Genomic DNA, 25448 nt, shown 5'->3' with positions numbered 1-25448 from the left:
GAAAGAAAGGAAGGAAGGAAGGAAGGAAGGAAGGAAGGAAGGAAGGAAGGAAGAAAGAAAGAAAGAAAGGAAGAAAGAAAGAAAGGAAGAAAAGTCTACTGTGTTAAGTACTCAGCACCTGGGAATTTTAAAAGATGATGAAGACACAATGTCTGCATTAAGTTTTAGGAAAAAGCCAACATTATAGATATGCATTTGCTGCTCAATCATTTATTCAATGTATAGTACTACCTACCTTTACATTTTACATAGTAGGTAATAATCAATGATCAATATATAAAATTAATTATCTAACAAGGTACCAAAACTGTACTTCCAGGTGTAGCCTAGTTTCAATAATTTCCTCTCAAATAATGTAGTGTTCCAATATTGAGATTCAATTGGAAGGGCAGGGATTAATCTTTAGCTCTTAAGAGAATTCAAAATTCAATGTCAGTTTCCCTTTCATAGTGATGGAGAGATATTTTAAAAAAAGAATTGCCAAAGAAAACTGAGTCTGATTCAGGACCCTACAACTGTCAACAAGCTTCTGTGTGTCATATCAGGGATAGTTAGGGTCTAGACAAAGTCTATGACCTTATTTTTCAATTGCTTACAAAAAAGTAAGAAGATCCAGAGTGGTCCTTAAGTTGACCGCGTGGTAAAGTCCACAGCAGAGAGCAGCTGAGACAGTGGCTGGCTACTGTGGGTTCAGGGATGAAATGTGGCCTTCTTGAAGAGGAAGCCAAGGCCTAAGAGAGAGGCAGGGAGACCACAAGTGTGGGATAACAATGCTCAATCCCATGGAGAACTACACTACAATCCTCTGAGATAAAGAACCAGGGTCTCATGAAATGACTGGAAATTAAATAATATAAACAACAAGAGTTGGTGAAATAAATAGCTGGAAATACAAACTACTTGTAGTAACTTTGTTGAGTTTTGGAACAGAAGCGATAGTAATGAAGCGTCTTGGACTTATATCTGAGGAACAATGAAATTAGGCTGCTAAGCTGGGGTGTCTGGACAAAAGGAGGCTCATGTACATGGTAGGGCCTGGAGAAAGAAGTTTTCTCATATCTGGAGGATTATGTTCTTGAAGAAGATTTGGCTTGCAATTTTAAGCTGCTCTAAGGGTATGAAGTCGGGTTTAGTTAGTGAAGATTTTGGGAAGGCAGAAGCTGGGCTCATGGGATAATGAACATTCTTTGGAGTTGCGGGGAAATGAACGGACTGGGAGGTAAAGAGGGCCATGTGACTCACAGTGACCAAGGATAAAGGAGGACAGAAAAGATCAGATCAGATGACCTATGGCCCTTATGACCCTTTGAAAACTGGCAGTCTCTTTCTCTTTGTCTCTGGCTCTCAATTTCTGTATGTCCTCTCTTATACCCTCTCCCTTCCACTCCTCTCCTGGGTTCCCTCCCTCCCTCCTTCTCTCCCTGTTTCTATCTCTTTCTGTCTCTCTCTGTGTCTCTGTCTCTGTCTCTGTCTGTCTCTCTCTCTCAGCACGTAAACCACCAAGATGGATTCTTCACTCTCCTCATCACAATCTTAAAAGAGACTGAAAAGAGAGCTGAGCCATACTATGGAATTCACCATATTCCTAATTCACATTGTCACCCTGGGGGTAAACTACGGCTACAATTTGGTAAACACCGTGTAGATTTCAAGAGGGTGATGAGAAATGTGTGTGGCTGATTAGAAGTCGTGTTTTGGCAATAAACATTAAACATTTTTTTTTATTTTGACTTCTCAAAATAATGACTCTGTCTCTCCAAGAATGTGTCAGGATCATTAGGGTCCCAATAGGTGACATGCCAATCAGCAGCCAAGAGCATTAGCGAACAAGAGAGAGGCTTTGTGCTGCTGTGGTTTGTAATGGGAGTCATGGGGGGCAGGAAGAGTTTCCTTATTTAAAAACTTCTGACAGAAAATGATTTAATCAATGTTATTTACCTATTCTGTCTGGTAAATAAAATGAAATACATACATATATACATACATACATACATACATACATACATACATACATACATGTATATATACATATCAAATTGCTACTTGATTATCTAGTACCAAAGTGAAAAAATAAACATGTCTCCCCTTACCAAAAATAAGTAGCCATGTGCCAAACAGGGAACTTTGGAAAACAGCGTTAACTATTAGCCTTCATATAAAACGCTTATATTTCTAATCTAAAATGGATTTCTAGATGGATCTCTCTTAACAAGGTCTAAGACTTTGGTGATGAGATGAGGGTTAGTTCTGGATTTTCTAAACTTTCTCTTCTGTGATCAATGCTCGTGGTATCAACTCTTCCAAGAATGTATTGCTTTATTCCTTGAACAGTGGAAAAAAACTATACATTGTCCCCCAAATGTATACTCTCCAGGTAGGAAGCATCTATAGCCAAACAGCTGTAAAAAAGGACACATGGAGCCCAAAATGGGCTATAGATTTGCTTCTCCACCTTGACAGCAAATCAAGAGTAATTTTCTCCCTAAATCAGAGCTTCATTCATTAGCCACATTACTTCACAAGTTCAATCTGATTTCCCAAAATGCAATAACACAATCTCCCAACCTAATTATCTTCATTGAAAGTATTTAAAAGCATTTTCTGAGACCCATTTCTTTCTGTGTCAGACAGGATCAATGTCAAGTGAACAGCTTGGCTAGACTACATTCTGTCTAGCTATAGAAGGCTGACATTTTAAGACATGATTGTTCATTGCAAGGGAGAAATTTCCCCTCTAGAGTACATAGCAAATGGGACGGCCCAGTAAATAAAGACGTAAATATGCATTCGCTTATGATTGTGCTTCAGAAACCAGATTCTCACCAACACCTTATACATACACTGGTGACATTCTGTAGAAGTGGAAATAAAACATTCTGAATGACTTCCACAATGATTTTAATTAATTCAGAAAAATAGTTTAAGGCCCAAAGAAAGAATTAAAGCCATAATAATGAGAGATAATTTGTAATGGAACTATCATCTCACATTACAAACACTGAAGAAAACGATGGCTATTTCCCAAGAAATAATCACCAGGAAACAGATGGGTTATTTCAAGGGTATTGCAATAACTTGGTTACCAAAACCCCCGAAGTTTTAATCCAAAACACTTCATTTCTGTTTCCTTTAGATAATCAAAAGAAATATCAAACTGAATTTTCAAAAAAAATCCTAGGTAATTTATTTGAGAAAAATACCCTTTTAAAATACTATAGACATTTGCAGGTAAATGGCTGGGCCTAGAACAAACCAAGTTAAGTGAGGTAAGCCAAGCTCAGATAGGTAAATAGCACATGTTTTCTTTCATATGTGGAAACTAGATATAAAATACCATGGGACATGATAACCTACACAGGGCTCTAGGCACTCATACAGTCATACTAAAGGGAGGATACCACTGGAGAGGAACCCAAAGGCATAACTCCTTTGAACATTTAAAATACTATTAATCAAAAGGCATCCCAGAAAATGGAAACATGGAGGATTTTTGGTTGTTGGTGGTAGTGTGATAGTGGTGGGTTTTTGTTTTTGTTTTTTTGCTTTTGGATTTTTTTTCTTTTTAGTGGGGGCAAAGTGGGGGTACAGAAAGGGAGAAAGAAGGGAACAAACACAATCCTGGTACTCAGTAGCCACTATGTGGAAAATGAACTGTATGCAACTTATGGACAGGGATGGGAAGGGGAATATTTTTGCCCACAAAAAACAAATGTACCTTGACTTATGAAATGGTAATCCCTCAGCAAAAGGATGGGGAGTTCAATCCTTCCCAACTGTGGAACGCCTGACTATCTCTGAGCCTTCCTTTCCTCTGAACACTGTTCACAAAATTCATTTCACCTGTGTCCTAGGCCAACCACAAGTCCACCTCTCCAGCCTCGATTGTCTAATAGCTTACATTTTCAAAGCAAATGGGATCCTTTGCTCCTTTGGCATGAGTTGTACAGACTCAAGACTATCACCCTAACTACAAGGGAGATGGAGGTTGAGGGATCATGGTGTGAGGTCAGCCTGGGTAGGCAGAAATTCATGAGACTCCATCTGAGCCAATGGCTGGAGTACCACGGTATGGGCCTTTAATCCCAGCTACTAGAGAAGCACAATAGCTGGCTAGTGTCTCCGGACTTGCATCATCAGCATCAACATGAGGATCCCACCCCAAGAGCACCTAGGTATAGAGTGAGGCCTAAGGCAAGAAATGTAGGATGGGGTGGTGGGGAGACTGACTGGAATATAGTATACACATATTCAGAGATGTACCAATAAAGTCTCCCTCTGTTTAACTATTATAAACCAGCAGAACCAATAGTAACTAAGGCAGAGAGAGGCTGGAAGCGTGGCTCATGTGGTAGAGCGCCTGCCTTGTGAGTACAAGGCTCCGAATTTAATCCCCAGAACTGCTACAAAAAGAAAAAAGAAATAGAACATAAGTTCTGGTAGTGCTTAAAGGAAAGGAAATTACCCCTAAACAAGCTTCAAATCCACAGCACCAGAATTTATGATCATATACAAACAATCTAACACATACTGAGAGGAAAGGCTTGACTCACAGAATCTAGTCTGGGCACTCTATCTACAGATCTATTCCAGAAGGTGGAGAGTCAATGGCCAAATACAATATCTCATTTTGCATCTTGCTAGGCATTTATGAGCAAGTATGTACAACAGCACTGTGGCCCACGTGACCCACCCATGCCTCACACAAACACCATGACTTACCTTGTACACTTGCCCGTACGTTCCATTTCCAACAAGTTCCACCAATTCAAAGATCCCTGCAGGGTCCTGAAAGACAAATAAACAGGCCACAAAAAATCAAAACAATATTCCAGGCACTATCTCAATCAAAAGCAAATATTTTGAAAGGAGCAAAGAGATAATTTTATTTGCATGGATTGTAGGGTATTAAAATTGAATATTATCAATTTAAAAAAACAGTCAAATTCGCCTGAAGTTCCATTCATTCATTAGCTCCATTCATCTTATCTTCATGCTATACTTTCATGAAATATGTGTACACCAGACAAAAAGCCAGGTACCAGAGGTTCATGCGTTGGAATCCAATTTACTCAGGAAGCTGAGATCTGAGGACAAAGGTTCAAAGCCAGCCCAGGTAGAAAAGTCTCTGAGCTTTTTAATCGCCAATTGACCAACAAAAAATTCCAGAAGCGGAGATGTGGTTCTAGTGATACAGCACCAGCCTTGAGTGAAAAAGCTAAGGGAGAGCTCCATGGCCCTGAGTTCAAGCCCAAGTACTTGCACACACATGTTCTCATGCGTATGCACGCTCTCGCTCTCTCTCTCTCTCTCTCTCTCTCTCTCTCTCTCTCTCTCTCTCTCTCTCTCTCTCTCTCTCTCTCTCTCTCACACACACACACACACACACACACACACACACACTTTCTCACTGAGGTGGGCTCTCAGGGAGAAGGGTACTCCTACATCATAGAGCATCTGCCCAATGGAAATCACATCTCCATGAGGCTATGGGATCCACATGCACCTCTCAGAATGCTTCTCCTTGGGCTCATCTCTCCTGTCTGTAATGCTGCCCTGAAAATTATGCTTTTGAAGGTAGCTACAGGATTGAGAATTCCAACCAAACTCAAGAACCCTGCGAGTTCTTGCTGTCACCCAGGTGCCTCCGAACCCTTGGGAGTCAGCTGGATGTTACAGTGTTCATTAAATGTCCTATAATTACCACTATTGTTACTGAATTACAATCTCAACCCCATGAAAAGCAAAAGAAAGCAAAGCCTATCAAATTTAACGCAGAGGCAGAAATTGGCTTTTACTCTTAGTAATTCCCACCTGGAACGAAATCACATCTTTAAAGGCATAAATCAAGATGCAGTAAGCTAAATGCCTGTAGAAGCTGGGCGAGCGAGTGAAGTGTGGCCTGGGCCACTGGAGAGGCCGGGCGTCCTTTCTTTGGGTGAGAAGCGGAGGACCAGGAAGCAGTACTTGACTTTGCCAGAGATAATTATTATCCTGTCAATAGGAGCCAAAGATTCCCAGGCCTAAAGATTTTTCAATAAAAACCAAACGTTTCCTTTCACATGAGATCTGAATTTATTAAGTTCACACATTCTCTGAGAGATTAAAAAAAAGACCATAAACTTGCATGTCCTCCTACCTGACACCTAGGAGACCACTGTCACATGTTATTTTGTTGGGTGGCTGAGGGGCAGCCAGAGGGGGGACATCCTGAGTTGAGATTTGGACAGACTTAGATAGAAGACTAGCTGGGTCTTGACTGTCATGGTGATTGTGGGAACGCCGGACAATCAACATGGTGACTCCCCTCTGTCATCATCCCTGTCAACAGGGACGATGTCTATATCACCCAGCTTTTGTGAAGAGTGAGGACCTAGCACAATGCCTTACACACAGTCAGCAATCTAGTGATACTTGATAGGGGCCAGGCAAGGTGGCTCATGCCTGTAATTCCTGTGGAGGTAGGACAACCTTGGTAGCTTGATCCGGGTCAAAAGCAAGACTATGAAAAAATAAACTAAAGCAAAAAAGGCTTTGGTTCAAGTCACAGAACACATGCTTGGTAATTGGAAATCTCTGAGCTCAAATCCTAGTACTATCAAACACACACACACAACCCTATAATATTCACTTTTAATCTGAGGGTTTTATGCAGTAGCACTGAAATTCACAAAATGCTTTTATTTATTTATGTTTTGGTCGGTCATGGGGCTTGAACTCTGGGCCTGAGCGCTGTTCCTCAGCTCTTCAGCTCAAGGTGAGAACTCTACCACTTGAGCTACAGTGCCACTTCTGGTTTTCTGGAGATAAAAGTTTCATGAACTTTCCTGCCTGGGCTGGCTTTGAACTGCGATCCTCAGATTTCAGATTCCTGAGTAGCTAGGATTACAGGCGTGAGCCACCGGCACACACACACACACACACACACACATTTGTAAAGATACTGTACAGAGAGGACGTTGCATGAGTGAATTTCCTATCAAGCATTGCTACCCCCTCCTTTTTCTCCTACTATCCATCCCTTTGCTCCCCACCTCCCCAACTCCCCACCCCCAAGTTGTAAAGTTTGTTTTCAACATAGTATCTTGTACATCTCATTGCTATAATGGGTCAACCTGTATCCTTGTTTCAGCATTTTGTTACTGCCCTTCCCCTCCCCAAATTAGAAAAATGTATATACAAGATGCAGGACACCAGAAGCAAATACAGTGACAACAGGAGTTATACCACAGGGGGAAGAACATACAAAAGAAACAAAAAAAATCACAACAGAGACTAAGATAAAGTCTCTTGTGTCCCTATCTTGGGTTCATTTCACTTAGCGTTATCTAATATGGTCATGTGAACATAGCTTTTGGCTTTTTCTGCTTGTCTGGTAAGATTATCCTAGATGTATACTAATTATTGCAAGTAAGGGAAACCATGGGACCTATGTTTCTTTGGGTCTGGCTTACTTCACTTAACATAATTTTTTGTCAGTCTTTCTGATGGAAGCATAGAATTCCATTAGATAGATAGAGAGAGAGAGAGAGAGAGAGAGAGAGAGAGAGAGAGATGTAAACACATACACACACACACACACACACACACACACACACACACACACACATACACACCCCACATTTCCTTGATCCATTCATCTAGTGAGGGGGCATATCTTAGCTATGGTAAAAAAAAAAAATGCTGCGGTAAACATAGTTGTGCTGGTAGCTTTAGTATGGCCTTGTTGTAATCATTTGGGTAAATGCCCAAAAGTGGGATTGCTAGGTCATAGGGGAGCTCTATGTGGAGTCTTTTGAGGAACCTCCACACTGCTTTCCAAAGTGATTGGACAAGTTTACACTCCTACCAACACAAAATGCTTTTAGAGGGAAAGTAGTCACTCTATGAGAAAAAGGCAAAAAAAAAAAAAACAAAAAAAAAACAATTTAAGAGAGTTTTAAACTCCAAAACACTAGTGCTAGAGGAAAAAATTAATTAAAAGAATAAAGCCAACTGGGTGCTAGTGGCTAACACCTATAATCGTAGCTATTCCAGAGGTGGAGATCTGAGAATCACAGTTCAAAGCCAGCCTGAGCAGGAAAATCTGAGACTCTTATCTCCAAATAACCACCAGAAAAACCAAAAGTGGCACTGTGGCTCAATGTGGTAGAGTGTTGGCCTTGTGCAAAAACAGCTCAGGGACAGCACCCAGACTCTGAGTTCAAGCCTAATGAATGCCAAAAAATAAAAGGATAAAAACAATAAAGCCAGGTGTCAGTGGCTCATATCTGTAATCTTAGCTACATGGGAGGCTAAAAACAGGAGATCCAACGCCAGCCCAGGCAGAGAACTCAAGACCCCTTCTAAACCACAGCTGGGCACAGTGTGCACACCTGTCATCCCAAGGAAGCTGGGATTGGGAATATCACAGTTTCAGGTTGGCCCAGGCAGAAAATTCCAAGTGATTCCGTCTCTATGAAGGGAAGCTAGAGGCTGTGTTGCACACCTGTGATCCTAGTAACTACAGGGAAGTTAAGACAGACAAACTGAAGCTCGTGTTTTTGCCCAGGAAAGAACTTAGACTCTATCCTACAAATAGAAGGTGAAAAACGAGGCTGAAGGTATGGCTCAATAGTAGTATACCAGCCTAGTAAGTACAAGTCCCTAAGTTCAAATTTCTGTACCAGCAAAGGAGAGGGGTCAGGGTCGGGGTCAGGGGAGGAGAGGGGAGAAGAGAAGGACAAACAGACAGACAAGAGAAGAGAGGCAGAGAGAGAGAGAGAGAGAGAGAGAGAGAGAGAGAGAGAGAGAGAGAGAGAGAGAGAGACAGAGAGAGAGAGAGAGAGAGCATGCCAGCATTTAGTCACTAGGAAACACTGGAATTAGAATTACTTACTCTTACCAGCCAGGAGGGCAAGAAACCACACTTCAGGAAACCCCAGATGCCAGAAGTTCTAGCTATGTCCACCTGGTCCAGACAGGTGGGGATCACACTATAAGGGAAAGGAGCAGGGCCTGCACCATCACCCCACAGGTAAAGGACCCAGTCAAGACCACCTGGAGAGTCCTCAGGATGTTCTTTGTTAAACCACTAGGCCACTTGAGCAGCCAGTTTTGCTACAAATAGCATGAGAAAGAACCTAAGGGAAGCAAAAGCAGCTCATCAATGGTGGCAGCTGCTGTTTGTTTCCAAGCCTCACTTCCCAGTAGTTTGTTTGCTCAGTGATGTTTCTGCAACATATTGGGGGAGAAGTTCTGCCTGTGCTTGAAATATCTCCTTGTGCTTTAAATGTTCCTTTTTCTACACTGGGAAAAAAAAGAAGAGATGGAGGAAAGTGACTAGTGGCTGTCTTAGGAGCTCAGGAATATTAAGGGTGTGAGGGAAGCAGCAGAAAGAAGTGGTGGGCAAATATCAGCTTCTCTACTTCCAGGTCCCCTTCTTAGCAATGGGACTAATAGAGAAGTCTCAAGAGGATTTGGGCAGCTGATTCTGAGGTCCTTGTCAGACTCTCCAGTTGATGGACCTATGTCCAGCCAATCAGGGCCAAGGAGATGCCATTCAGAGACTGTGGTTCCAATGGCTGGAAGAGGGAAAGGCTTTTTGCTAGATCCAGTCAATGGAGCCAGAAGTAAAGGTCAAAGGAACGAAGGAACTCCATTGGAAACTGACCTTGAGAAGCCACACCAGAAATAATCATCTGATCAAGTTGGTTTCTCTGAGAACCAGCATATCAAGTTGGTTCCTTGGAGAGTCTAAAAGTTTACAAAGGGAGCTTCCTATACAATGTCTTGGGTGTCTATGCCTGATGGGAGTGAAGGAAGAGACCAGAGGGAAGAGCTGAACTGTGCTACAGAGAAAACATCCCTTCATCATTCTTGTTCCTCTAGTTTTCCAATCACCTAAATTCAAGTGAGACCAAAAGGCAAAAAAAAAGCAAAGGCAAAGGCCCCGCTCCAATACAGGTTCTGAATTCATCACATGGCCTTGAGAAGTCATGCATGTGGACCTCCAGGCACCATGTCCTGGCCCCATTACCCCAAGAAGATTTGCACAATAAGCAATGGACTGATTAGACCACAGAGGTTTGTGCCAGAATGGGCATCCAGTCTGAGGAGCTAAAGGATATATGGAGAGCTCGTGCAGGCTGCCTGGAGCCTCTGATGGGGACCGATATGGCCCACCAGCCATCCATTGATCTCAAGAGGCACATGGCTCTCTCCTGGAGGGACCTTACTAACCCGGTGCAATCTGCCTCAGGAATCCCTCCCATCTACAGAGGCTCTGCCTATCCTTTTCCTCAATAAATCTTGGCCATTTTGCTGCCCCCTCTTTGTCTTCCATACCAACAAGACAAAGAGCTCCATCCAGATATTGTACTTTTTTAGCATCATAAGCAGGTGAACATTCCTTTATATGAATGTCTGTCATCTTCAGTTACATTCTAATGGAATGGTGAGACATCTTGACGTGGGCAAGTATCTGGCTTTTCCTTCTACTCTAGCAGAGCCTTTCATGTAATTTCTCCTAAGAATTGTCTATCATTTTCATTTTGTGTGTGTGTGTGTGTGTGTGTGTGTGTGTGTGTGTGTGTGTGTGTGTGTGTGTGTGTGTATTGTACTAAGGTTTGGGGATGTGACCACAGGACTTCACCCTGGCTAGGCTGGCGCTCTATCACTGAGTCATGCTTTCAGCCTTGCATTTTGCTAGTTGTTTTGGAGATGGAATCTATCAAACTTTCATTCCAGGCTGGCCTCAAACTTCAGTTCTCTAGATGTAAGCCTCACAAGTGGCTAGGATGACAAGTATGAACCACTGACACCTACTTCCATGACGTCAGTTCTCTATACCATATTTTATGCTCAGGCCTGTCCTTAATTGTCCTTTTGGGGGCATCTATCTACACTGATGGGCACCACTCTGATTGGAAATATACATCCAGCATAGCTCTATCAGTCTCTTACACAGATTCCATTTCTTCTGCCCACAAGGTTCCATCCCTGGCCATCTCGCCTGTCATTCTGCTCAACATCTGCTAATTATCTTATCTCCAAAGTCAATCATATCCATCTGCTCCTCTCCATTCATGAAAGAGGGTTTCATCCTCTCTTTCTAGACTATCTGCTATCAGGACATTCTTTCTTTCAACCTCTCAACCATACTAATCTTTCTAGTCATGACACAACCTAATTTAAACAAGTTATATGATGGGATGAAAATAAAAGCCAAGGTCTTGACTCTAAGTTCCATCATTCTGGGCTACGACTAACTAGGATCTCAAACCACGTGTCATTTACCTGACACAACACTTTCAGTTCTGTCCCTGAGTTTTTGTCATTGTTGGGATTTTAAGGTTTTTGTTTTTTTGGTCAGCTGCGGGGCTTGAACTTGGAGCCTGGGCACCGTCCCTGAGCTCTTTCACTCAAGGCTAGCACTTTACTACATTGAGCCACAGTACCACTTTCTCCCTTTGTTTTTAATACACATTTGCCAAGATCATTTCTTCAGCAAACACTAGTAGGCAAGTCTATCCCAGGCAGTGCAGTTGACTCACTCCTCTGTGGAGCCTTTTGCAAGTCAGTACATGTTCTCTCTGCCCCAGCTGCCCTGTGTCCCCATGATCACCACCTTTACATGGTGCTGTCCCTTCCCCTCCCATATTTCTCTCCCCTGAGAAGTTACAGATGCCATGGAAACAGAGATAGTAATGTTTAACTTAGTACTTCCCAGTACTTAAAAGCCTGTATGCAACACATAATTGCTAGACATAGCAATTGACTCTCCGTAGTGCATGGCTTTCTCCCCCAATTCTCCACCTCATGTGTAAAGAAATTACAAGATAGGAGAATCAGAACTTAGCACCAAAGTTTTAGCAAACTTAGGTCAGTTATTTTCTTTCTTTTTATTAGACGGTACTAATTGTACAAAGAGGTTTTCATTTTGATATTTCCATACATGCATATAGTATGATTTAGTTGAATTCATCCCATTATTTTCTGTTTCATCACTCCCTGTTTGTTGTTTTGTTTTGTTTGGTTTTGTTTGGTTTTTGTTTTTGCCAGTCCTGGGGTTTGATCTCAGGCCTGGGCACTATCCCTGAGCTTTTGCGCTCAAGGCTAGCATTCTACCGCTGAAGCCACAGCACCACTTCTGGCTTGGAGATAAGAGTTTCATGAACTTCCTACCTGGGCTGGCTTTGAACCTCAATCCTCACATCTCAGCCTTCTAAGTAGCTAGGATTATTTGTGTGAGCCATAGCACCTTCTCTCCCCTTTTTAAAGGACTTTTAATGGATTTCATTATTTGATTTTCATACATGCATCTAAAGTACTTGGATCATAATTGTCCTCCATCGCTACCCTTCTTTCACCCTCCCCCATCCTACTGGCTCCTCTTTCCAGTCTCTATTTTACACTCACATTTTCAACCTACACAAGTTGTTTCAGACACTCTTCCTGTCACTGACGCCCTAACACCAGTCCCAAACATGCCCACCTGTCACAGGTGCAAGCCCCTATGGTCTTGCCAGTTCTAAAACCACCCATGGAGTCTACTGTTTTGAGCCATGCTTCCTGTGTTGAGAAGAGGCTGTCAAGCCAGGCCCATGTGCAGTACAATGAGGGAAGGCGCTGCACTGATAATCATGTCACAAAGACAAAGCAGCTCAAAGCCAAGAGTTAGCTTAATCCTCCCTCCTCTGTTTGCTTAGCTGCTCTTAAAGCAAGGATGGGCAGCAGGGAAGCAGGCTCCATACTCCAAGGAGAGAAAGGCAATTCATTGACATTTACCAAAGTCAGGAATCTCTGTTAGCTACGCATGCCTTTATTCAGATCTTAACCTTTGCAGAGAGGCCAAGAAGAAAACTTAATTCCCAGGTAGATCAGCTTACATTATTTCATAAGGAAATATAACTCCATATCAAAAGGCAGGCTGTTCCCAGAAAGAAAGTGCTGATAAAAGCAAATGTGACTAATCATTATAATAAAAAAGGAATAGCAAACAATTCATGATCACTTATTTAATGATCACAACCTCATCAAGTTGAGGCTACTATTTATTATTACTCTTGTTTTTTTTTTCCAGGTGAGAAAACTGAGGCACAGAAAGAATAAACACTTGCAGTAGGACACAAAACTGATGAGTGCAGGGCCAGGATATGTATGTATATGTGTTGATATACATACATACATACATTTACACACACACATATAACACATAACCATCTGGTCAGATGCCATACTGAGCTTTTAAGTGCTATACCATCAGCTTCATCAAATCGGAATTCGCAGCCCTAGATTCATCACTTACTGGCTTCTCCAACTTTGAACAAGTTTCATAACTGCTCCGAGTCTCTGTTTTTTCATCTTTAAAGTGGGGGTAGTATGACTTCTTTCTGGGGCTGTTGTGAGGATTGTTAGGCTATAGTTAGGCACGATGGTACATGGCTGTAATACCAGCTACTAGGGTTGCAGAGACAGAAAGGTTCTAAGTTCAACATCAGCACAGCAACATTATTGAGGAAACTAGGAGCAGGGCTTAAGTGGTAGGCTTGCCTAGCATGCATGAGGTGCATGCAGTACTTCAAACCAAGTATCTATGCTGCCTCAGGGCTCAACACATAGTAGGACTTCAATAATAGTCATCTATTTCCTTCTTTTTCTATTTGAAAATGTTCAGTTAATAAAGAATAGGCCAGCACCCATGGCTCATGCCTATAATCTTAGCTAATCAGAAGGCTAAGATCTGAAGATCATAGTTTGAACCCACCCCAGGAAGAAAAGTCCCTGTGAGACTCTCTAATCACAGAAAAAGCCAGAAGTAGAGCTGTGGCTCAAAGTGGTAGAGCACTAGCCTTGAGCAAAAGAGCTCAGGGACAATACCCAGGCCCTGAGTTCAAGCCTCACAACCAATAACAACAACAACAAAAGAACAGGCCGTAGGAAAATCCAGCCTGCATTTCATAGATTTCCAATTTTAAAAGCCTATAAAACTAACAACGCCAGTGAAAGAAATCCTATTGCTTTTCAGCCAATAATATCACCTCACATTTTAGTAGACAGGATCAGATATTTATGGACCAACAGATGTCTCTTTAGAAATGTGAGGAAATTGGGAGGACACGTTAGGTGTTTCAAGCTCCAAGGATGTTGGAATAAATCCCCCTTTCCATCAGCTGATGAAATCTGGGCAGCCTTGGCTGGCTGGGGTCTGTCTTCACAGCAAGGCAAAGAGATTTAAGATCCAAGGACTGATTGTCCCAGTCTCTGAGCTTTCCTTTGATCCCTCCAGGTCTCCTGAATGACACTAGATTTATTGGAATACTAAATAACATCTTAAGACTAAATATCTAAAGTTTGAAAGGCAAACTTAAATCGCTATGAAGAAAGATATATCCTTAGCAGCATAATAGAACCTATATATTCTTCCCTACCCTGCCCTCTTTTTTGAAAATGATATTCAGAGAGAAACTAGAGAGCTTTTGAGCAATAATCTAACCCTTTCCCAAGACTCCTCTTACAGACACAGCCCTCCCAGTGCAGGACCTTTTTCCTTTTCCCCTTGGGCAAGATGAACAGAACATAGATTGCAGATCTAACTCTGAGAATGATCACACATCCCTGGATTGCTACTCATCAGCCCAAGGGTTGTACCTCCTCTAAACTTAAGGGAATGAAAAAAAAGGGACCAAATGTTATTTTTTTAGAACCATATTTAGCAGCTCTTTGGTTGGGTTTCAGCCCTGAAAAGCAAGCATATGCTTACAAAAGCAAAACAGAACAAAGAAAACACAAACAGTAGGGCAAGCTCTTCATATTAATATCTTAAGTCTTCAAGCTTTTTCAACACCATTATTCTTCCAGAATAAGTGCAGTATGGAAAAGGCATCATGCTGACTCATGAACCCTGGGTTCGAATGCACATCCATCTCACAGTCCAGGTCCTACAGGCACTCATTCTTATTCCCCTTCCTAATACAGCTAGGGTCCAAGGCCTTGCCTTATACAATAGAGTTTACTTATTTCCTAATATTCACCTACTGTGTTATTCACTATCCAAAGTAGAAGCAAGGACATCAGCCCAGCCCCTACCTGAGGTAGTTCCAGTCTAAGGAGGCAAACAGACGTGAGCAAGGATGTGATGAAATTATCCTAACAAGTGGAAAAGGTGCTTCCAAAGCACCTCTAGAAGATCTGCAATGTAGTCCAGTGGCTTATCTTCATTAACATACTGGTCTAAGCCATGCCTCTAAGGTCCAGCAAGGAAATAGATAAATATATGATTGATACATAAACAGATAGGTAGATAGACAGATGGATAGATGGATGGATAGCAGATAGACAGATAGATAGATAGATAGATAGATAGATAGATAGATAGATAGATAGATAGATAGATAGATAGATAGGCAGGCAGGCAGGCAGGCAGGCAGGCAGGCAGGCAGGCAGGCAGGCAGGCAGACAGACAGACAGACAGACAGACAGACAGACAGACAGACAGACAGACCACTGCTTATAGATTTATTTTTCATGGTCCTGATGATCTATTAGAGAAGTAGGGCTCCAGTCTGGAGTCCACTCCTGGCTAGTGCGATCTGACTGCTCATATTGTGGGGTTTCCATCTATGCTATGGACTACTGGCACCTTTTCAAGGTTGTATCTCTGCAGCCCCATATGAGAAGCAGAGTCTTGGGAAAGGCAGTCCAGAGCCAGGCTGCCTCCGGTACTGATGCCTGTATGGGCATGGCCACTAGGGTCCTTGAGCCAATACTGACTCCTCCACTGCCATCCAGCCCTTGGCAAAGTCAGAACACGGGAGCCACATCCAGGCCTCTCAGAACAGGATAGTGATGACTTCTAGTTTGGCTTTCAGCTCTGAGGACAGAGGCTAGAGCCTCCACACCTCCTATTTGGTTTGTTGTATGTTTATTTCTACCCACTAGTCAACAGCCTCAGTAGTGAAACAGTTTCCGGTACTCTGCCCCAGCTTAAGGCTGGCCTCCCAACGGCATCTCCAACCTGGCTCCTCCATTTCACAGGCAAAAGACCTTAATCTACAGATGTCACTGGATTGGGACAGGCAATGGCCCAAATGCTTTGTCCACCTTTCACTCTCATCCTTACAGCAATCTGGGAGATAGATATTTCTAAGCCCCGCTTTCACATGATGAAACCAGGGCTTCAAGGAATTAAGTACCTTGCCCAAGGGAAAGCAGTAAATGGTAGAGATGGCAGCCAAGCACAAGCCTTAAAGGGAGGATAAAAATACCTCCCCTGGAGACTTGTTCTGAGCATCAGAAACAACATATAGAAAGCACTTAGTACAATGCTTGGCAAGGCTTAATAAATAATATCTATATTACTGCTCCTGCTGGTATTAGTAAAAGTTGGCCAAGCTAATAAGAGCATTAGTAGTAGGGCTGATATTCAAGTCCAGATATTTCAAACCTTCTTTTCTATAAGTGGCCAATGCTGAAATATGTTTGGTGTTGTGGGGTGGCAAACCTTGAGATTTAATGGTGATTCCCAAGAAATAACCCCTGGTTAGCCGGTGACAACCATCAAATGTCGAGAAACCTAGAGGATGACATGCCATGTCCCTGTTTCCCTTTAGAGCAGGAAGCTCTAAAGAGAAAGAATAAGAGCAGGATGCTGGTGGTTCTCACCTGTAATCCTAGCTACTCATGAGGCTGAGATGTGAGGATCATGATTCAAAGCCAGACCAGGCAGAGAAGTCTATAAGACTCTTATCTCCAATTAACCACCAGAAAACTAAAAGTGTAACTGGCTCAAAATGGTAGCACACTAGCCTTGAGCAAAAAGCTTAGGCTCATCACCCAGGCCCTGAGTTCAATTCCCATGACTGATCAAAGAGAGAGAAAGAAGAGAGAGAGAGAAAGAGACCAAGTAGGATACAGATTTCTATCTGAAGGCAAACTTTCTGCCTACTTTGCTAGCAGATAAGATAAATATGAATTACATTTTGTGGGGGTTTTTGGTGTCAGTCCTAGGACTTGAACTCAGGGCCTGGGTGCTCTCCTTGAGTGTTTTTGTTCATGATTAGTGCGCTATAACTTGAACCACAGCCCCACTTCTGGATTTCCAGTAGTTATTTGGAGATAAAAGAGTCTTACAGGGGCTGGGAAAGTGGCTCAGTGGTAGAATGCTTGCCTTGCATGCATGAGGCCCTGGGTTCCATTCCTCCACACCACAAAAGCAGAAAAAGTGGTACTGTGGCTCAAGTGGTAGAGCACTAGCCTTGAACTGAAGCGTTAAAGGACAGCACCCAGGCCCAGAGTTTAGGCCCCACAACCAAAAAAAAAAAGTCTTATAGACTTTATTGATCAGGCTAACTTCTTTCAACCATGATCCTCAGATCTCAGCCTCCTGAGTAACTAGGATTACAGGCCTAAGCCATTAGTGCCCAGCAATACTGATTTCTTTGAGTTAGCCAATGAATTGATAGTGAGTACAACAAAGTAGACCCACAAAGCACAGAGACTCCATAAGCCAAAGAAAGCCTGATTCAGACCTCCACTTTACCATGCAGTACCTTAGGAATGCTGGGCATACTATTTAATCTCTCTGTGCCTCAGTTTCCTGGACTGAAGATAGAGATAATGGTATTTACTTTGTAAAATCACTTGATTTAAAAAAAAAACTAGTTATATCTAGAACTTTTCAGGTGACATCTGATACATTCTATGTAAGATCTCAAAAGAATGTCTGCTAAAAATTCCTTATCCACAAAGGAATAACTTGCATTGCTTTTGTTCAGTCAGTCAGGATGATGGAGCTAGTCACATCTTCAAAGTTCTACCATTTGTGCCCTATTGCAAAACCAGTAACATAACACATTTCTGACATCAGCTCAGTAAGATCCTTATCCTCCTTTGACGGAAAGCAACTCAAGGCCTAGAATGAGTGCTGAAAATCATGCGTCTTCCAACAAATAGCTTAGGTGACTTGGTCTCAGCTAGTTGCAAAGTTACTGGCAGACCTAAAGTCTTTGGACTTCTGGTTTTTTGACTGAATGGGAAGACCAGTCTCCAAACAGTGGATCTAGAAGGGAAAGAAACAGGCTGCTGAGACACATGGATGGCAGGTGTCAATTCTAGATGCCTGATTTGAGAAACAAATTTAACTCATGTCCAGAATGATAGAACAAGATTTATCACCCATGGCTAATTTGATACAACTGAGATAGACCATTTGGTAGGTCACACATAAATATCAATGTAGGAGATACATAACACTTTCAAAAGTATTTTTTTTCGTTTATAGACTTGATGAATCCATATTCATATTTAGCTCAGCTCCAAAGTATTTCTTTACAAATCAAAAACAAAGAATTCAACATCAACTGTTGGTTGCTCATTTGGCTTGCATTGGAAAAATGGGTGAAGATGAAAACAATCCAAGAAGAACTACTAACATTAGTCCTGAAGCCAGGCACTGGTGGCTCCTTCCTGTAGTTTCTAATTCCTTAGGAGACTGAGACGAGACCCTGAAACTGTGGTTCAAAGCCAAAGACAAAATAAGCAAAAATGTTTGTGAGACTCTCATCTCCAAAATAACGAGCAAAAAGCTAGGCTGGTAGTATAGCTCAAGTGGTAGAGCACCAGACTAGCAAGTAAGCTGAATGAGTTCCAAGCCCTGCGTCCAAACTCTGCTTCTACAACATTGCATTTTCTGCAAAACTATTTTCATCCTTTGTCTGCTCTGAAGACTGGATCCCTTGCCAGTCCTCACACTTTGATCTGAAGTTCCTACTGCAATGCACATAAACCTACCTGTGCCATGTATGGACTGGAGATCCCAAATTTGTGTTCAGAGACCATTTTCCAACCCACTAGTCAGGAAAGGTCACAGAAACTTCATCAAGCAGGTTAAGAAAATTCTTCACTAAGCTGCAGGATCCATTTTGGTCAAGAACAGCTGTCCTCAACTCTCCCATAGTCTGTCCCAGGTTGGTCTCTCTCTCTCTCTCTCTCTCTCTCTCTCTCTCTCTCTCTCTCTCTCTCTCTCTCTCTCTCTCTCTCTCTCTCTCTCTCTCTCTCTCTCTCTCTCTCACACACACACACACATACACACACACACACACACACACACACACACACACACACACACACAATGTCCACAGAGGCCCCCATCTCGATCCCACCCATAGTCAGGTTACTACAAAGAAGATTCAGCTGTTTTGGGAAATGTAATGCATGCTTTACAGGACTGAGAAGGTGGCTCAGTGGTAGAGCACTTGCCTTGCATGCGTGAGGTCCTGGGTTCCATTCCTCAGCACCACATAAGCAGAAAAAGCCAGAAGTAGTGCTGTGGCTCAAGTGGTAGAGCACTAGCCTTGAGTTGAAGAGCTGAAGGACAGTGCCCAGGCCCAGAGTTCAGGCCCCATGACTGACAAAAAAATAAAAAATAAAATAAAAATACATGCTTTACAGGGAGACCTGCAGGACAGAGTAACTTTCCAGTATTTCCAGCAACACCAGATCTCAATGATGGGAAGGAACTAGAGTAGCAAACACCTTGGCATTTTGCCTTCTCAAAGATGTAGATGGAGAAAAAAAAAGATAACTACAGCAGCTGGGACTTTAAAGACAAGAAGAGATTAGCTAAATAATTAAGTAATAAAGAAGATGAAGACATCCAAGGTTCTACTTTGAAGAGAAGAGACTTCACAAAGGCCATTCCTGCTTACAGCAGACCAATGACAGGAAGGCTTGCTGAGTTTCAGTAGTTCTCACACCTACAAGTACCATGCAGTTGACAGGAGGCAGAAATGAATGAAGCTGGCAGAAGAGACCTCATGCTATAACAAAGTACAGCAGAAGTATGAGCTATTCTTTACAGGCTGCTGTCCACCCTTCCACCCTTACCTGGCTCCACATATGTTCCCTTCTTGTCCCTTTGCATGGAGAACCACAAAGGAGGGCAGAAGATATGCCGATTGGAAGGGGACAGGGCCAATGCCTTTGGGCCATGGGGCCAGGGAGAAAGTAACTGGCTGGTTGGATTGTCTCTTTTTCTCACTTCCAGAGAGGGGTGGGATGGCCCAGAGCCATGTAGAACAGCCAAAAGCCCATCGAGGGCCCGCTCTGTCATCTGGCATACCGAAATACCAGCCAATCCCAATCCATCACTTGGTATCACCACTAATGGTACAGATGGCTGGTTAATACCAATTTAGACAGATTGCTGACTATGAAGCCTCATTTGCATCTATTTTTTGCAAGGCTTTTATCCTAGTATAACGCTAGTATAAAGAATATATAAATTGGTTTGCTTGTTATTGGTTGGTTTGATTTCCATAAGTTTGGGAACACTGTCTTGAACTGACTAGCTGTGTCAAGAGTTTCTTTGCAGCAGGATTTCTCAAAATCGTTACTGTGCTGATGGGCCCCGTGAATCTGCAGATAGGGCAAAGCTTACCACATTTCTTCCCAAACTCATCTGGCTATAACCTACTCTTTAAAGAAAACTCTACACTCTAGTGTTTCCCAGGGCACAGGCTAGAAGATGACAGGACACAGAGCAATATATTATAGTTATACTGTATAGGGCCTTATGATTTCCCAAATAATATTTGAGGCAAGCTACTTTTTCCTGTAATCTCCCATTCCCTGGGTGTGATGTTATTTCATCTCTGCATGGTTCCTAGGAAGTAGGCTGTTCACAAAAGGGGGTGGGGGGAAACAAACTCAGGCTCTTTATAGTGACAAAAATGCACATTCTCCCCCACTGACTGCAGTTTGCAATATGCAAAAGCAGTCTCAGAAAACCTTTACAAAGCTAGCTAACAAGCCAGGGATTCTGTAAATTCATTCTTAACAAGAGGGTTAAAAGCAGCCTTAATCATGGCCTCTGCTTTCCTAAGGGTAACCACATCCTTAGCTGGCCTAAACCAGAGCATGCTGGGACTTGTAGTTCTTGCATGCGACTGAGGACCGCACAACTCCAGTTTCCTGTACACTTGAAGGCCTTTGAACTCAGATCCTGCTCTTTTTTTTGGTCACCACAAGGTAACCTAGCAGCTGAGAAGAACTAATTGGGCAGCATTTTCTGACTGCTGGCATGAACAACTCTCATCACAGCATCACCGTGGCAACCTGACTGGAATGCTGGTTATTCACACAAAGACAGCCTGGTCTGCATTCTGACTAGGGCTGCAATTTCTCTCCATTCCACTTTGCCCATTACCAATTGCTACTGTAGGAACAATTTCTCCTTTAAGCATGCTTGTTACTGGTCTAGGGAGGGGTCGAGGATAGTCTTTTCTTAGTCTGGAAAAATCTGGAAAGAGATGGGGAAAGTAACATAGCCTGTATTTCCAGGAGCAAGGAAATTTTATTAAAACAGGCTCTATATAAACAGTGAGGTCATCAGGGAGTTATTCCATGGCTCATCACTAGGGCCACAGAACTCCATAGAGCTGGCATAGAGTTGGCAGGTGGGGTGGGCATTGGATCACTAGCAACTAGATCACAAAAGCAAGGGGTGTTCCTTTCCTAGCCACCTATAATGTGCCCACTGACCACCCTCCTCCAAATCCTACAAGGAGCCCTGCCATCTAATGTTTCATCCAACCTCAGTCTATCTTCCTGTCTGCAGTGCAGCTCTCCTGGGCATTAGCTAAAGCCCCACTATTCCCAGTAGACGTCCTGTAGACATTTCAATTCTGTGTTCGTATTTGTTATGGCTATCCAGAGGGAGCCCATCATTGTCAAATCATATTTCATACTTAAGTTCTTCCCCTTGCACTCCATTAAAGCTCATCACAAAGATGACCTGGCACGCATCTCTGTCTTACCTGCCCTGGAGAGTAACTCTCCAAGAAGCATGGGTAGGTTTTGAATGGGCTTTATACCATTTGCAGGTGGGTAATTTTGAAAGGTCACTTACTATGTTAGAGCTACAGTCTCTTTGTCTATAAGCAGGGCACTATTCAAAAAGTAGCTCACCGGTAGAGTGCTAGCTTGAGCAAAAGAAGCTCAGGGACAGTGCCCAGGTCCTGAGTTCAAGCCCCAGGATTGGAAAAAATAAAGTAGCTTGTCTCAAATATTATCAAAGTGATTTCCAAGATCAACAGCCTCTCAGCCATCTGGGAACCTGGAGAGCAATGCAGAGGCTTGGTCCTGCCTAGACCTCTAGAACTTGATGTAATTTTGCCTTTTCTGTTTGCTTGTTTGTTTCATATTGGATTGTGAGTGTGTGTGTAAGCACTGAACTCAGGGCTTTGCCACCTTGGCTTTTTAATTCAGGGCTAGTGCTCTATCACTTCAGTCATACCTTCACTTCTGGCTTTTCGCTGGCTAATTGAAGGTAACAATCTCACAGATTTTCCTGCCTCAACTAGCTTCAAACCACAATCTGCAGGTCTCAGCCTCCTGAGTAGCTAGGATGAGTTTTACCAAGATCACTGGGTGATTTAGATGCATAGTAAGGTGCCAAAACAATTGATAAAATTTGCTTAGCAGAGGTAAGGTAAGCAAGTTCATAGAAAATACCCAGAGGGAAATCTGGTAAATGAAGCAGGAAGTTATCAGTCTCATCCTGATAAATCTATGGGGAGTTAAACTGGTGTAGAGGACCCAGATATCAGCTCAGGAGCTGTCCCTTGAAGAGCATGTCTAGCGAGGAATCATTGACTAAAATGCACAGAATTAGCCATGGAGACAGCAAAAGGGCTGTGGTTTCGAAATACATGATGGAAATGATCTTCACCCTTTACAATCTTTCTGACATTGAGCAAATCCACTGAAGTCCTTAGCCCCTGATTTCTTTTCCGGGAAAGTCGAAATAAGAATCTTGGCAAATTGCCCTCCTCCCCTCTGCATTGCAATAAAATTGAAATGAGATCAAAAGAATGAAAGAATTTTGCCACATAGCAGGCAATGATTAGTTTCTTTTTATTATCAGTTCATATTAAAATAAAATGTGCCCAGCACAAAGTGACCTGCTGGGCAAAAAAGAAGAAAAAATGTAGCCACCCCTGAAGGATAGAAATGCATGAAAAACAGGATGTCAGGCCACTGTGGATCAAGGGGACAAGTGCCTTCTTGGTCACCTGGCATGGTAAGAGAAGGGCTGGGGAAGGGGAGGGAGAGGATGTCAGAGAAAAGGAATCCATCCCAGGCCTGCAGCTCTTTCCGCAGCAGAGCAAAGATGGAAGCCAGAAGGGAGTCTGACGCTGACCTGTGGGACAGCCACTCCCCAGGAGAATAAGGGGTGAACACTAGCTGCAGGGACTTCCTAAGAGCCCTGCCCCCGAAAGGAGGAGTGAGCCCCAGGCTGGAAGCTCTGACCAGGCCTCCAGGCAGAGTAAGGCTAGGGGAGCTCCGACAGGAGGGAGATCTACAGACTGACAGTCACCTCAGGCCCCCAAAGGGAAAGGTGGCATCTGGCTAGACTTCGAAATACAAGCCGGATTGGAGTAAGCAAAGGGAGATCAGGAGGAGTGAATTTGCCATCTGCATGGTGTTATTGCAATAAGATATATGTTCGTGGCATATGTCATGTCTGTGGAAATTGACTAAAGCCCAGAATTGTGTAAGGATAGTTCCTCCATTCATCACACTTGAGTATATTTCCAAAAGTCATGATTTCATAAGACAAATGCCTTCAAATATTGGATACACACAGTTATGACCAAAAAAAAGTCAGTCAGATGCATGCAGAAGACAAAAGCCATTCTATTTTTAAATAAGACTCTGTGTTTAAAATCTTATTCTTGCCAATCACTGGTGGCTAGCACCTATAATCCTACCTAGACAGGAGATCCAAAGAGATCCAAAGAGATCCAAAGAAGCATGGTTCCATGCCAACCCTGGCAGGTAAGTTTGCACAACTCCACTTCCAAAATAACCAGTACAAAACCAGGCTTAGAGGTGTGGGCCCAAGTGGTAGAGCCCCAGCAGAGTAAGGAGGCCAAGCAAGTACAAGGCCTTGGGTTCAAATTCTGGTATCAATTTTTAAAATCCTCACTTCTCACAGCCACAAAGGAACAAGTACATACATGACATTGCTAAAACAATGTGTTCATAGCCACTTGACCTCCCAAGCGGAAACTGATTCGCTTTATCCTGGTTTCCTGAACCACATATACAGGACCCACGCCATGTGATGTGTACTAAACACTAGCAAAGTAACCAAGATCAATGAGAAAAGAGAGATGCTATTAGTTTATTTTTCCTTCAGTGAAGTACAAAGATGGGTGTTTCAGCATGCTTTGAGAAAAGCAGCGAAGGTCCAGGGAGTCTGGGAAGCCACACTAAATTTAGCATGTCTTCTTGGAATATCTATCCATAAGGATTTTGCTGTGAAGTTTCTTTTTTTTAATTTTTAAGTTTTATTTTATTGTAAAGGTGATGCACAGAGTAGTTACATAAGTAGGGTCGTTAGTACATTTCTTGTTGAACATTGTTACCCCCTCCATTGGTTTCTCAGACTTTTCCCCCTCTCCCTACTCCCTTTACCCCCCCAAGTTGTAAAGTTCATTTCTAACATAATGTCTTCTGCTGTGAGGTTTCTAAAAAATATATTATACATGGAAAAGTCTGCATCCATTTTTAAAAATAAAGCAGAAAGAAGTGACTAAATCTGACTTCCAGTAGGCATGTCTCAGTACACAAATATTCCTAGAGCTTCTAATTTCCTCTCCTTTACCAACAGGGATGTTTTGCCAAACACGTTCAGAAAACATGCCTTTTTCCCCCAAAAAGTATCTGTGTGCTGGTCCAGTGGCTTAACTCAGGGTCTGGGCACTGTCCCTTAGCCTTTTTGCTCAGGGGTAGTTCTCTTCCACTTGAACCATAGCTCTACTTCTAGTTTTGTGATGGTTAATTAGAGATAAGAGTCTCATGGATTTTCCTGCCTGGGCGGGCTTTGAACCTCAATCCTCAGTGCTTAGCTTCCAGAGTAGCTAGGATTACATGTGTGAGCCTGAGTTCAGAAGTATTTTTATTTTTGGCAATAGTGGAAAAATGAACCCCAGGCCTCAAGCTTGCTGGTCAAGCTTTCTTAATACTTCAGCAACACTCTCAGCTTTGTGGCCCTATTTTTCAAGTTCAGTAATGTTCTTAAGTTCACCTCGATCCATTCACAATTTACAATGAGTGAAATTAGAGCTAGAGAGCAGTTGAATTTCCTATTGTCCATATGGATGGATTTCAAGAAAAGCAATACTGTCTACAAAAAAATAACAAAATGAATACTTACTTTTCATGTTTTTTTTCTAAGCAATCACTTGCTAATTGCAATCAGACACCTTTATTAAAAGTGGTGTTCTGTACTAAAGCTGTTACCTCTAAGATTTCTCAGTTATTGTCTGAATTTAAAAGGAAATAAAACAAAGAATCTTATTTAAGTCTTGCTTTTCTCAACTATTAAATGTCCTCCACCCCTCCCAAGTGTGTAAATTAGTCAGGCTGTTTAGAGAGGCAGAGAATATTATTCTATTCCAGAA

At 42.5% G+C, this 25448-nt stretch overlaps 1 protein-coding gene across 7 annotated transcripts in view; it reads right to left on the bottom strand.

The window, feature by feature from the left end:
* Positions 1 to 25448, bottom strand: part of Tnik (TRAF2 and NCK interacting kinase) — a 407835-nt gene that overhangs the window by 302345 nt on the left and 80042 nt on the right. For all 7 annotated transcript variants that reach the window (XM_069991889.1, XM_069991891.1, XM_069991890.1 and 4 more), the window contains exon 2: positions 4720 to 4785. In XM_069991889.1, the coding sequence (XP_069847990.1) occupies positions 4720 to 4785 (66 nt within the window). The remainder of the gene's footprint in view (positions 1 to 4719; positions 4786 to 25448) is intronic.

Source organism: Dipodomys merriami, unplaced genomic scaffold, assembly GCF_024711535.1.
Source record: "Dipodomys merriami isolate MVZ:Mamm:240054 unplaced genomic scaffold, mDipMer1.0.p SCAF_40, whole genome shotgun sequence".
Taxonomy (NCBI): Eukaryota; Metazoa; Chordata; class Mammalia; order Rodentia; family Heteromyidae; genus Dipodomys; species Dipodomys merriami.
This window is presented reverse-complemented; position numbering and strand designations above follow the sequence as displayed.